General features: G+C 37.3%; 2 protein-coding genes across 2 annotated transcripts; both read left to right on the top strand.

Moving 5' to 3' along the window:
* The first annotated feature begins 417 nt into the window (after positions 1–417).
* Positions 418–8,838, top strand: LOC104223070 (probable serine/threonine-protein kinase WNK3). Its single transcript, XM_009774419.2, has 8 exons — positions 418–755; positions 1,329–1,366; positions 2,000–2,227; positions 2,321–2,544; positions 2,654–2,811; positions 7,097–7,280; positions 7,349–7,486; positions 7,576–8,838. The coding sequence occupies exons 1-8, from the start codon at positions 663–665 to the stop codon at positions 8,382–8,384; spliced, it is 1,872 nt and encodes a 623-aa protein (XP_009772721.1). The 5' UTR covers positions 418–662; the 3' UTR covers positions 8,385–8,838.
* Positions 8,839–9,607: 769 nt separating this feature from the next.
* On the top strand, positions 9,608–11,341 carry LOC104223071 (elongation factor TuB, chloroplastic). Its single transcript, NM_001425488.1, has one exon. The coding sequence runs from the start codon at positions 9,726–9,728 to the stop codon at positions 11,181–11,183; it is 1,458 nt and encodes a 485-aa protein (NP_001412417.1). The 5' UTR covers positions 9,608–9,725; the 3' UTR covers positions 11,184–11,341.
* The last annotated feature ends 3,186 nt before the right edge of the window (positions 11,342–14,527 follow it).

Raw genomic sequence — 14,527 nt, 5'->3', positions numbered from 1 at the left:
TGTAATGTTATCCCAATTTTTTAAAAAATATTTAAATCCCTACACAAAGGACCGTTCATCTCTTGAAACAATACTCTTCCTAACTCTATTTTATGCCACATTATATATGTAGAAAATTTTTTAGTTGACAACTTTGTATTTTTCAAACTTTTGTTAGATATTAAACGATTAGATAATATATTGCTTTTTGTACAACTCTTAAATATACAAATTTTATTTTTAAAAAAAAGTTAAATAATTTATAATTAAAATTAAGTGTTCACTCGTATCCGGGTCCTGGGATCCAAGATGCGTCCCAAATTTCGGAGTCGGGTTTGAGTCTGGTTCGTTCGCATGCACACATCTGCCCATGACCCCACCCAGACGCCTTCAACTCGAACTCTGCTTTTTTCCCTTGGCACGCTTCATTTCTTTTATACGTTTCTGCTGATCCTTATGCTTACATATGTGTTGTATGTAACTACTAGTTTGGTGTAACAGAGTCTTCTGTCAATTTACACATCCCCTGAAACTGCTCATATCTCAATTCTGAGACAAAAGTGTACGATTAGATTGTTAATTCGCAATTTCAAATTGATCTAAATCCAATTGTTGTTGTTCGTGAAGAGCTAGGTTTTTAAATTATTTTTTCTTCTCATAATTCAATTCATTGAACGAAGAGAATGCAGCAGGATTCTGCGTCCGAACAGGAACCGGACGATTCTGAATCTGAACCGGAGTTTGTCGAGCTCGATCCTTCTGGTCGTTACGGCCGGGTCAGTTTCTCATTTTTACATTAATTAATTAACTTTTGGCTTCGTTGTACATTATGCTGTGTTTGGAGTACATTTTTCAAACTGCTTAGTGACCATATTCTGCTCATCTTATATGATTTGACTGAAATAATATACTGAGTGATAGTGTGAAAAATATAACAATATTGAAGTAATGATCGAAAAGTTAGTTTGGTAAGGAAATAGTCGAGATACGGACAAGCTGGTCCAGACACCACCGTTATAAAAAAAGTTAGTTTGATAAGGAAAGAATTTATCATGTTATAGATAAAATTTAATAAATTAGAAAGCTAGAAGTTAGTTAAAATTGTACATAATAGAATAGTGTGAAACTTTTCTTTTAACGTCCCAAATGGAAAGAGAATCAAATAAATTGGGACGGGGAGTATTTCTTTTTGTATTTCCCGCTGTTCTACTCTTTGTGACTGCTTTGCTATTACTGTTGCCACATATCTGGCTAATTTTTAGTTCGGGTTTGGTGTCCATTTCATTAGTTATATACATATATTTGATTCTGCATTGTGACTTTGAAGTTGATTGTCTTGTTCTTTGCAGTACAAAGAGGTTTTGGGAAAAGGAGCTTTCAAGAAAGTGTATCCTTTATAATGTCTTTACGTGTGTGATGCTCTGCCGCTGTTTCGTTTTGATTGATGGTGTTTGGCAGGATAAGGAATATAAGATGTTAATTTGACTAGTACTCCCTCCTTTTCAATTTATGTGGTAGGGTTTGATTGAGCACGGAGTTTAAGAAGGAAAAAAATACTTTTGGAACTTGTGGTCTTAAACGTGCCATGGAGTTTTGTGGCCATAAAAGCATGTCATTAAAGGTGAAATAAGAAGCTTAAAGTTAAATTGTTTCGAAAATATAGGAAAATGTCATTCTTTTTGAAACAAACTAATAAGGAAATAATGCCACATAAAATGGAACAGAGAGTATATTATACTAGTAATAACGGAAGAAAAATAAAAGTAATAGTTTAAAAGTTAGATTGATAGAGAAAACATTACATAAAAGGTAATAACTTTGAATAGTTAAGTGGCTTTGAATTCTTAATATTTGTGAAAATTGTATAATAATATTGTTAATGGAATACTGTCAGATATTCTGGAAATTTTGTCATATAAATTGAGATGAAGGGAGTATTGTTTTACTGCTTTTTTCCCCATTAATGAATTTTGTCAAGTGCGATTTTTTGTCCATTCTTGACTTACTATTGGAAATCTAGTTATCGAGCATTTGATGAATTAGAGGGGATTGAAGTTGCTTGGAATCAAGTTAAAGTGGCTGATCTCTTGAGGAATTCTGTGGACTTGGAGCGTCTATATTCTGAAGTTCATTTGCTTAAAACCCTCAAACACAAGAATATCATCAAATTCTATAACTCGTGGGTTGACTCGAAAAATGAGAATATCAACATCATTACTGAAATTTTCACTTCCGGGACTTTAAGACAGTATGGCTATGTGGTTTTTCTTCCTTTGCTCAACCCACTACCCATATTTTTGAATATTGAATTGTGGACTGGTCTTTCTGTATGCTCGTGTAGGTACCGTAAGAAACATAAGAAGGTTGATGTTAGAGCACTCAAGAATTGGTCTAGGCAAATATTGGAGGGTCTCTCATATCTACATGGTCATGACCCTCCAATTATTCACCGTGATCTTAAGTGTGATAACATTTTTATCAATGGTAACCAAGGGGAGGTTAAGATTGGTGACTTGGGACTTGCTGCAATTCTTTGTAAGGCTCGCGCTGCTCATAGTGTCATTGGTGAGGTCCTCAGCTTTTCTGATTTTGGAACTGTCCTCTAGGTTTCAATTGGCTGTTCATTGGTGGTTTAGATGGTTGCTGAAAAATGCAATTCTATATTTGATCTCAGGTACACCAGAATTCATGGCGCCAGAACTTTATGAGGAGGAATACGATGAGCTAGTAGATATCTATGCCTTTGGTATGTGCCTGCTGGAGCTCGTGACTTTTGAGTATCCTTATGTTGAGTGTTCCAATGCTGCTCAAATATATAAGAAAGTGACAGCAGTAAGAATTTGCATCTTTCTTCCGAGGCTCTCTTTCTACCTTTCTTTCTTGTTCATCAAGCTTCGTACATGTTATTTTGTGTTCATGATTGTTGATAGAGATATCATTTTCTTGGGAACAAGGTTGTAAGCAGCAAAAGTGATGGAAAATTTTCTAATTGAGAGTTATAATTAGTGCCCCCCTTGAGGAACTATGACATTGATAGTTTTACATGATTGTTCGGTTACTAAGCTCTGGGTAATTATCTGTTGGTAGTCAAACAATTGCTTCAAAGTAGTATGTTCTTTTCTGGGCCCCAGGGCTTAGTTCAAGTGGCAAAGGTTGAGGGGCTTGTGACTGAGGTCACGGGTTTGAGCCCTGCGCCATGCGAACTAAGCATGGTATTCAGGTGAGCAGGATAGAGGGCCGGCCCAGAATCCCTGGGTTTCAATGCAGGCCGATTTCTCGGTCATCAAAGAAAAAAAAAAGATGTTCGTTCCTGGGGGTTGATGACCTTTGTCTCTTTCTCCTTTTCCCTTTGGGTGGGGAGGATGGAAACTCCGGCTTCGGTCTGTTTCTTTAGAGGCGCATTATTCTAATAGCAAATTAGTTAAATAAACACTTATGCTGCGTTTACATTTAGACATTTTAATACACTAACCTGGTTATCAGAACAAATACAAAGAAGTCAGGTTTCTGTGCTTTGTCGTGGACTCGTGGTTTTACGGCAGTATCAAGTTCATTGACCTGATGATAGTGGAATTATTCCAAGGTCGAGCGAGGGGAAGGGAGGATCTACTTGGAATTGGCTTCCTTGGAAGATCTCCAAAAAGGATGCTTGTTGCTTTAAACATAGAGGGCAAATCCGCAAGTTGTGCAAAAAGACTCAAATATAATATTGCCCATTGGAATTGGAAAGAATGAGAATTCATTACTATTTTCTGCATATTGACAGGCATTTCTTAGGGACCAATTATGCTGCAATTGGAGCTGTTTCTCAGAAGAAAACTGCATGAAGCATTTTTTCCTCTTTATTTCACCAACCTAAGAATTTATTGTTCGCAAAAGAAAAAGGAATACTCCATTTGTACCATAATGATTCCGCTTGTTTCTATTTTAGTTTGTCAAAGATAAACGTTTTTATGCTTGGAGTTCCTAGTATTCATTTTTCTTGAGTCTTTGAATACAATAAGAGTTGATAGGGTATACCTCGTACCAGAGTTCTTAAAACTCTATTCTCTCTCTCTCTCTCTCTCTCTCTGAATGTAAAAGTAAGTTTTGTCCCGATACCTTTTCTTTTGTTAGGAAGGGTATTCAATCTCACTTCAATAATCATTCTTTGTAAAGCAGGATGTTCAATTTCCAAAGGTAGTGAACAAACATGATCTTTTTAGGAAAGATAGTAGCCCTTAGAAATCAACATTGTTTACGGACTTCTGTTGAATGAATGTCCTTGACTTGGTGGGCTCAGTAGCTCATGGTGGTTTTACCATAGGAATGAGATTTTGTTGACCACTTAAAAGCAGTTTGGCTATGCATAATCAGAATCAACTGCTGATTGAAAGAACTTCAGGTTTTACTTTCTTAGTCTTGTATCCACATTAGTTCAACTCCTACCTGCTTTTGATGATGAAAAATATTCTTTTGGTCCTAAATTTTCTTATTCAAATGAGCCTGCTGAAAATGTTGGATTGGCAGTTCATTTTAGATAATTTCATTAAACTCTATCTCGTAAAACCAAAAGGGCTCCTGTGCACTTATTCGTTCCTTGAATAACTACCTGTGTTATTAGTGGCTAATATCTTGAAGTTATGGGACCTATTGGATGCTCAATTGCCTACATTTGTTTGTTTTTGATATTCGTTTGATCTGGCAAACTACCTAAAAAATATTGTCATGACCTGCATGCAGTGGCGAAACTAGGAATTTTCCCAAGGGTGTTCAAATTTAAAAGAAGTGAAAAAAATTTCCGACAAAGGGTGTTCGATATGTGTTATATACCTCTAAAACGTAATATTTTACCTATATACACAGTACAACACTATGTGGCTTCGCCACTGCTTGCTTGCATAAGCGGACAATTCTATCCCAGATGGAATACATTCCATTTCAGCAATATAAACTCAGAAGATTACGTAAATGCCAATCCCCAACTTGGTTTATATGTCAATAGTGTTTTGTCAACATTGAATAAGAAACACTGCCCCCTCCTTTTCAACTGGGATAACAACAACACCAAACCCAGTATAATCCCACAAGTGGGGTCTGGGGAGGGTAGTGTACGCAAACCATACCCTTACGTTGAAGATAGAGATGTTGTTTCCGATAGACCCCGGCTTAAGTAAAGATCCTTTTCACCGGGACAATTTTCAAAAGAACTTTCAGTACTTCCTGGTTATCAGTTTACCTCCAAATACCACCCTCACCTTGGAATTTCTATCTGAGTGTCAATTTCATTCTTTAGCATTGCTCCAGCTAGCAATATCAACCACTTCATCTAGACCTTACTCCAACTGAAATCATTGTCATACTCTCTCTTTCTCTCCATGTTTAATAAGTGAGTTCTCTTTTTCTCCTATGAGTGCTAACTCAACAGTATCTATTAGCTAATCCGGTCTTCTGTTCTGAATAATGTGGTATGTATCTTGATGTATCACATAAAGCATTGTATTGTTAGGTTATTTTAGTGAAGATGAATAAGATTATTGAGTTCAATTAATACTGAGTAATAGTGAAAAATTCCATTGTTAGTTATTAAGTACAAGGTGCCTATTGTTTTTTTCATTTATCAGAATTATGTGTCATTGACAAGGAAGGATTGCTCTGATGGTGAGCAACCTCCACTTCCAACCAAGAGGTTGTGAGTTCGAGTCACCCCAAGAGCAAGGTGGGGAGTTCTTGGAGGGAAGGATGCCGAGGGTCTATTTGGAAATAGCCTCTCTACCCTAGGGTAGGGGTAAAGTCTGCGTACACACTACCCTCCCCAGACCCCACTAGTGGGATTATACTGGGTTGTTGTTGTTGTTGTTGACAAGGAATAGATATGAATGACTCATTGTTAAAGAGATTGGGGCTTAATTGCTTGACGTGCACTTAACTTAAATATGCTCATGATGTGGTCAAGCGAACCTCTATGAAGCAGCCTAGCATCACTTTAGGTTGAAGCAGAACATACAACTTAAACTGAAAGATAATTTTTGAATCAATTTCTCCAACAATATAATGGAGAGCTTGATCTAGATCCAGCAACTGACATGGTGTTGAAGGTGTTAAAATGAGTTGCAACAATACACAGTATGTTAAGTGGTAATGGAAGTAGTGGTTTGGCTGAACGAATAGCAACATAGATGCTCAAATAAGATTATGAGGGAGTAGTAAGGATTTTATTGTGACAGGGAAAGGAGCTCTTAGTGTTGAAGGTGTTAAAATAACTTCCAACATCTAAGGCGGTAATGTAAGTAGTAATGACTAGTAAATGTCTGGTTGACAGATTAGTGAGAGAGTATAAAGGTGGTGGTGAAATGAGGGAAGAAAAGGCTGTGCTCGGATTTAAAGGATACTAGTGATGGAGAATAATTTACAAGAAAAGAAAAGAAGCATATCAAATGGCTAGGTTTTTGTAACGTACAGTTGTCTTCTCCTCTGGGCAAACATGGGTCCTCAAAAGTGCTTAGCACTTAGCACACTTGTTACCTCCATCCCAAAGGATTGTGTTCTTTTTGCATCATGACTAAATTTTCTCACTTGCTTTAATAAAGGGAAATGTCTTTCCTTCACTACCTGAGTGCCTATTGCATATTGAAGACTATACTATATCAAAGTAATATGAGATCCACTTTGATCCTTGTCAAATCTGAAGCTTATCACTATCAAACATATATTTCTACTTCTGGGGCGTAGTTTTATTTGAAGTACTGTTTAATTTAAACTCCTGTTTTAACTTTGTGCCAGGGCAAGATGAAACTGTTTAGACTGGATCTAGGGAGCACCTTATTTTACTATATTAGATCATTACTCAACAAATCCATGAGTTTATATGATCAATTTTCAGTGTTTGATTGCTAGAAATTACAAAACAGGCGTGAACTTTTTTTTTTATGGGGTGGTGGTGGGGGTTCTTTTGAGCGGAAAGAGGGAAGTGGGAGCTTGTTAATTTGGTTGGTAATCTTAATTTTTCTGCAACTCTATTTTTATTTTAGCAGATCATTATAATGAGATAGGTGACTCTGCATTTCTTGGTACTTTTAATTTCATCCTACAATACTACATCGCTAAGATTCTGATTTTACCAATTGCATCTATGAAGGGAATTAAGCCTGCCTCATTGGCAAAAGTGAAGGATCCAGGAGTTAAAGCCTTTATAGATAAATGTATCGCGAAAGCTTCTGATCGGTTGCCTGCTAAGGAACTATTGATGGACCCCTTTCTCCTTTCAGATGAGGATTCTGGAAATGTAGGTCGATCTTTGAGCTCCAATTCCAGACATGCAGGTAATCATCTGATCGCACACTTCCTTAAATGTCTGCTAATATTATTGACTTCCGTGAGATTGTTACAGAAATGAGGGATGATCAGTCTGATAATGGAAAAAGTACTAAGGACCCTTTGCCCGAGGGAGGTAGAGATTTCACGGTGCAGGGGCAAAGGAAGGACCTAAATACAATATTTCTTAAACTGCGAATAACTGATTCAACAGGTTACTATTTGCTCATGCTCATTGTTTCTTTATCAAGCTTAAGATGCTTCCCTTAATTAGGTTGTATAACGGTTGAACTGTGGTATCAGGTCATATTAGGAACATTCACTTCCCCTTTGATATTCAAGTTGATACGGCAAATGCCGTTGCTAGTGAAATGGTTGAAGAGCTGGACCTGACAGATCAGGATGTTTCAGCAATAGCAGCAATGATTGATTCTGAAATTCGGTCATATATCCCAGATTGGGCACCAAGAGAATGCTCTAGCAATGACATAACTGATGAAGTTGCTCCAGATAGCTGTACTTCTGGAGCCCGAGATGATGTTCCCCCCTTAACAATTGATTCTGCTCATTCGGGCAGTCTTGTGTTGGAAAGACTTCCTTCAGGTCGGAAGTACTGGTCTGATTCACCGAAAACAGCCAGTAGTGCAAGCTCTCCGCTCAGACAGGGGCCTTCAAACATGTCACAGACCGATTCACCAATTCGTGAAGGTAGCTGGACCGAAGAAAATGAACAATCACCTGTTGTCCTGAGAGAGGGAGGCAGTTCACATTTGGATGCTGCCTTACTTGAAGATTATGAAACTGAGACTTACATGGATGATGAGGCCGGTGTTCTACATGATTCTTACCTTGATGATAATGATCATTCTGCGGATTTTAGTTATGCAAGTGGGCCTAATTCATCAGAGGAAAGAAATAACATGATCAGCAACAACTACCCAGCTGATGTCAGACAAATTGTCAAGAAACTCGAGGAGCTGCTTGGTCAGCAGCAAAAGGAGCTAAATGATCTCAGGAAAAAACATGACTCGGCTATATCAGATATTCTAAGCAAGCTTCCTCCTGAGATCCGTGGCATTTATGGTTTAAAAATATCTTCCAATAATTTGTAGTGGGGATGAGGCTGCTATTCTATGGATCCTGAAGACTGAAGTTTCTCTGTGAAGATGTAAGTTACTGTGCGGCCTTTTGCCACTCAACTGCAGATAGTTCTTGGATTGCACCAATTATCTGACTACCCTTGAAAGGTTTCAAGATATTCGAGAATGCTGAAAGATTAATTTTGCCGACAATGGTCACATGCAGATCAAAAGCTAGAAGGGAAAAGCATGGACCTATCATTAGATACAGATTCACTTCTGTCAAGGATACCATCATTTCAGGGCCAGGAATTACAGTAATACAGGTTTCTCATTACACGCATATTGTGCGTCTGCAAGTCATGTTGCTGCTAAAAATGAGTCATGGCATGTATACTTGTACATATTTACATGAGTATTTAACTATTGGAAATACCAATTGGTTGAAATAATGCCAGTCAATATATAACTTCTTAAGTTTCTTTAATTTTATCTTGGTGTTCACTAGATCTGTAAAAAAGGAAAACAATATATCTGAATGATTCTACTATTTGCTGTTGTCCGGTTTTTCTTCACAAAGTATGTTTTTTCATATGTGCTTATAAACGCCCCCGTTTTTTTTAAAACTCTACTTTTACCTATCCTAAAGCTCTTTATAAGCTCCATACAGATCATTGGTGTAAACTCACGGTTTAAACTTTTGTGTATACCCTATTGTCCTGGCACTAGTCAATCCTTTTTACTTTAGTATTACATACTAGTATTTGACATGAACATTTTTCTATAGCACACGTTACCAGATTTTTCTTGGCACTCTATTGTATACATCCCACTCCATGTTAATTTTTACCAATCTTTATAGCAAATATACAGCCATTGTTGCAGATTTGGCATGTACAACCATGAGGGGCGGAGCTAGAATATTCCGAGCGGGTTCGGCCAAATCCAGAACGACTAGAATTCCGAACCCATAAGCTTGAAATCCTTGCTATGCCTGTGATAATCATTAAATTAAACACTACCGGGAGAAAAAGAAGGCTTTGGAACAAAAAGATTTTTATTTATTTATGTGAAGTTAAAAGAAAAGGCAGGGTAAAAATTTAGACTATTTTCTTACGTGTCACATTTTGGGAACAGAATTCACAGAAATCCCATACCCCTAATCCCCACAGTTGCAAGTTGCAGCCCAGTGTGTCATCCTAGGGAGGTAAGTATTAGATAAAACCCCACATATATGTGAGGCCCTCTTTATTCCTACCAAGGATAACATCATTATCCTTCTCTCCTCTTCTTCCTTCTTTCAACCACAATTCTCACTCCCCTCTTTCGTCTCTCTTCTCCAACTTCAATCCCATTTTCAGGCAAAAAGCTGTCATGGCTTCAATTTCAGCAGCTTCTGCCACAGCTACAGCTTCTACAAAGCTTGCATACCCTTATTCCCCTTCTTCCTCAAGCAGCAGCAGCAACACTGCTGCTGTATTCCCTTCAAATTCCTCAAAGCTTATCCTTTCCTCTTCTTTTACACCCACCCCTTCAACCCTTTTCCTCCACTCACCAACAACTACTCCTTCCACCACCCACCCCCGTCGGTTCACTGTCCGCGCTGCACGTGGCAAATTCGAGCGTAAAAAACCTCACGTCAACATTGGTACAATTGGCCACGTTGACCATGGAAAGACCACACTCACAGCTGCTTTGACCATGGCGCTTGCCTCTATGGGCAACTCCGCCCCCAAGAAATATGACGAAATTGATGCTGCCCCTGAAGAAAGGGCGCGTGGTATTACTATCAACACTGCCACTGTGGAATATGAAACGGAAAACAGACATTATGCACACGTGGACTGCCCGGGGCATGCTGATTATGTCAAGAACATGATTACTGGTGCTGCCCAAATGGATGGGGCAATTCTTGTTGTGTCAGGTGCTGATGGCCCAATGCCACAGACTAAAGAGCATATTTTGTTAGCTAAGCAAGTTGGGGTCCCTAATATGGTTGTTTTCTTGAACAAACAAGACCAAGTTGATGATGAGGAGTTACTTGAGCTTGTTGAGTTGGAGGTAAGAGAATTATTGTCAAGTTATGAGTTCCCTGGTGATGAAATTCCTATTATTTCTGGTTCTGCACTTTTAGCTTTAGAGGCTTTGATGGCTAATCCTAGTATTAAAAGGGGTGAAAATCAATGGGTTGATAAGATTTATCAATTGATGGATAATGTTGATGAATATATCCCTATCCCACAAAGACAAACTGAATTGCCTTTCTTGATGGCTATTGAGGATGTTTTCTCGATTACCGGTAGAGGTACTGTGGCGACGGGGAGAGTAGAGAGAGGGACTGTTAAGGTTGGGGAAATTGTTGATATAGTTGGATTGAAGGATACTAGGAATACTACAGTGACAGGGGTTGAGATGTTTCAGAAGATTTTGGATGAAGCGATGGCGGGAGATAATGTGGGATTGTTGTTGAGAGGTATTCAGAAGATTGATATTCAGAGAGGGATGGTGTTGGCGAAGCCCGGAACAATTACTCCGCACACAAAGTTTGAAGCTTTGGTGTATGTGTTGAAGAAGGAAGAGGGAGGAAGGCATTCCCCGTTCTTTGCGGGTTATAGGCCTCAATTTTACATGAGGACAACTGATGTGACTGGAAAGGTTACTGTGATTATGAGTGACAAAGGAGAGGAATCTAAGATGGTCATGCCTGGCGATCGTGTAAACATGGTGGTTGAGCTTATCATGCCGGTTGCATGTGAGCAAGGGATGAGGTTTGCTATCAGGGAAGGAGGAAAGACTGTTGGAGCTGGTGTTATTCAGAAAATCTTAGAATGATGAACTTGCAGCTGAGCATCTCTTTTCACATGATCGGCACTTTCCATTGAAGTTACTTAATCCATTGTCATATATGCAACTTCTTGGTTACTTTTATTATGTCTTAGAATCTTACTTTAGTAGAAGTATCCTGTTTTAAACACCAAATTCTACTGAACTTTTGGGATTTTTCGGCAGTCTCCTCTTTCATTTTTCCTTTGCTTGAAAGGAATGAGAACATTTGATTTCATGCACTTTATTTAATTTAGAACAAATGTGCGACTCTGTTTGAAAATTTAAGTGCAGATTTGCTAATTTGAGATTCACTGCTTCGGCTTTTTGTTTCAGCAAAATGATGCTGATAGAAAAGCACAAAAGAATAAATAATTTGTTTGTAAACTATGGATAATAATTTGTCAGCTGGCCAATGACTGAATTTTTTATGTCCATGTAACTAAAAACTATGGTACTCGAAGCAGATATGTATTTATCTGTATTGTTTAAAATCGACAAGAGGGGTTGCTCTGATGGTAAGCAACCCCCACTTCCAACTAAGAGGCTGTGAGTTCAAGTTTCCCCAAGAGCAAGGTGGGAAGTTCTTGGAGGGAAGGATGCCGAGGGTCTAATTGGAAACAGCCTTTCTACCTCAGGGTAGGGTAAGGTCTGCATACACACTACTCTCCCCAGACCCCACTAAGTGGGATTATACTGGGTTGTTGTTGTTTGTTGTATTGTTTGGTTTACAGTATTTGAGCAGAACATTCAGAGTTAGTTCATCTTAGATTGGAGGACTCACTGACCTTAGAATACAGAAGCAGTGAATAATGTCATGTGTGATGCTGGCATGATGAGAAATGTTGCTTCATTACTAACACGACCATCTCAGATATTACGTTACAATTGTCACATACACTTTGCTTTTGTATCTTTAGAATGGAATGGTCCATTTTCTTATCTTTCGGGTTTGTTCCTCTTATCATGCATTACTGATGCACTCTTTGAATCCAGTGGTTTATTTCTTCTTGGGTGAATGGCACATTTAGCCAACTGGTCAATTTTGACTTCTATGGTTAAGAAGCATGTGTTCCAGAGCTAACATTATTTAGAATGTGTTTGATCATTCCGGATTTGATACTCTGATATGACCTTTCTTCCCAATTGTTGGTGCTTGGTTTTATCATGCAATGTGGTTTTAATTGCTCGTAACTTCACATGAAAAATGAAAAGAAGTTACTCATTTGATCAGTGCAAGTCATGTGCAGTCAGTTCGCCTTACATTGAATACTTACGGGTCGTTTGGTTGGAATACGATTTATACCGGTATAAGTTATGCCAGTATAAGTTATATTGGGATAAGTTCTGCTGGGATTAGTTATGTTGGGATTGTTGTTTATTCATTGTTTGGTATGTTGTACTAAGAATGACAATTGTATAATTTCTAAGAAGAAGGTATAAGTTATACCAGTGCTAATTACCCCACTTTTTATAAGGTATAAGTTATACCAGTGCTAATTACCCCACTTTTTATAAGGTATAAGTTATACCAGTGTTAAAATTAATACCCGGGATAACTTATAACTGGTTTGCTAACCAAACAGAGTATTAAGGTGGTATTAAATTTTTATACCTTTTTATACCTCATACCAAACGACCCCTTAGAGGTATAAGAAGGTATAGTGCTGTATAAAAATTTAATATCATCTTAATACTTCGTTTGGTTAGCAAACCAGGTATAAGTTATCTCAGGATTAAAATTAACATCGGGATAACTTATACCTTATAGAGGGAGGGGTAATTAGCACCGGTATAACTTATATATTCTTCTTACAAATTATGCAATTGTCATATTTAATACAACATACCAAACAATGAATAAAAAATAATTCCAACATAACTAATCACAGCATAATTTATACCAATATAACTTATTCGGCCATAAGCCCCCTTAGTAATCCCCTTGTGCTGAATCAAGCAAAGGATAAATGCATTGCTACAGCGATAGAGCAAGTTTACTTAAAAACGCTTAGTTTGACGAGCATCAATACTAGTAAGTGTCGTTAAATCCGATTTTACTATCCTAGACAAGGAGCTTCTCAAAAATATTAGGTGATTTTTGTTTTAACTATCTAAATCTTGGCGAACAGAGTTACCCAATTTCTTTGTTGGTGGAAGATAGTAGGTACCCCATAGAATTAATCGAGGTCCGCGCAAGCTGGTCTCGACTCTATATCGGTAAAATTTACCTTTTTCGCGTGGCTTGCTAGGAAAATTCCACTTGGCAAGTAAGAATCAGAAATGCAGATATACGAAGGAATTTGCTATCGGGCTCAACTAGGGGTGTACAAAAGAAACTAACAAATCGTACAAATCCGATAATTCGAGTAAAACCGAGAAAAAAAAATCCGATTATGGTTTGGTTTGATTTGGTTTGGTGTTGGAAAAAAAAAACCCGATCATAATTGGTTTGATTTGGTTTTAACTAAAGAAAGTCAAACCGAAACCAAACCAACCCGACATTACATATATAGAAATTTTAGATATATTTAATATATAAATATACTTATTGTGATGTAATTTATAAATATTTCTTAAAAAAATTCATAATTTTATCTTTTAAGGTATTATTTCAAGGTTGGACTTAGAACTTTTGAATGTTCCAATAAGTTTTATAGTCATTAACATTAGTAAATTAAATAATGCTAACCAAAACCCAAACCAAAATCAAATTAATACTAATGCTAACAAAAGACATTCAATTCAATACTATGAACGAGAATGTATTGAATATTTATTTTTTGTTTTGCAATAAATTAGATAAAAATGCATAACATATTGTTTCTTTTTCTTTAGCGTTTAGTCGTGTAATTGATACTCTCTTAGTAGTCTACTTATTTTAGCATGACTTAGTACTTTTAGATTATGTTTATTTTTATTATGAATTTTTAATTAGCAATATTTTTGTATACATAATTTTATTTTCTTTATTGTTGAATATTTTAGGATAATGCCATGACACATCTCATATTTTGTATTATTTTCTCGAAAAATACTTTATATAGTTGTATCTTACTAGGATTAAAGAAATATTTTGAGCACAATTTATATGCTTTGTTCTACAAAGATTTTACCGGAAAAAATCTGAATAACCCGAAAACCCGAGAGTGAAAACCCCGAATTTTGTTGGCTCGGTTTGATCTTTAGATTTAATAACCCGATACAATTGGTTTGATTTGGTAATTATAAAATCCGATCCAACCCGACTTATGTACACCCCTACCCTAGGTTCAACGATTCTTTTATCTCGGAAGCTGCGGTTATCGAAAGGACGAGAATCCGAAAAGAGGAACAAGGGTCGAGTATCCGAA

Source organism: Nicotiana sylvestris, chromosome 6 (assembly GCF_000393655.2).
Source record: "Nicotiana sylvestris chromosome 6, ASM39365v2, whole genome shotgun sequence".
NCBI classification, from domain to species: domain Eukaryota; kingdom Viridiplantae; phylum Streptophyta; class Magnoliopsida; order Solanales; family Solanaceae; genus Nicotiana; species Nicotiana sylvestris.
This window is presented reverse-complemented; position numbering and strand designations above follow the sequence as displayed.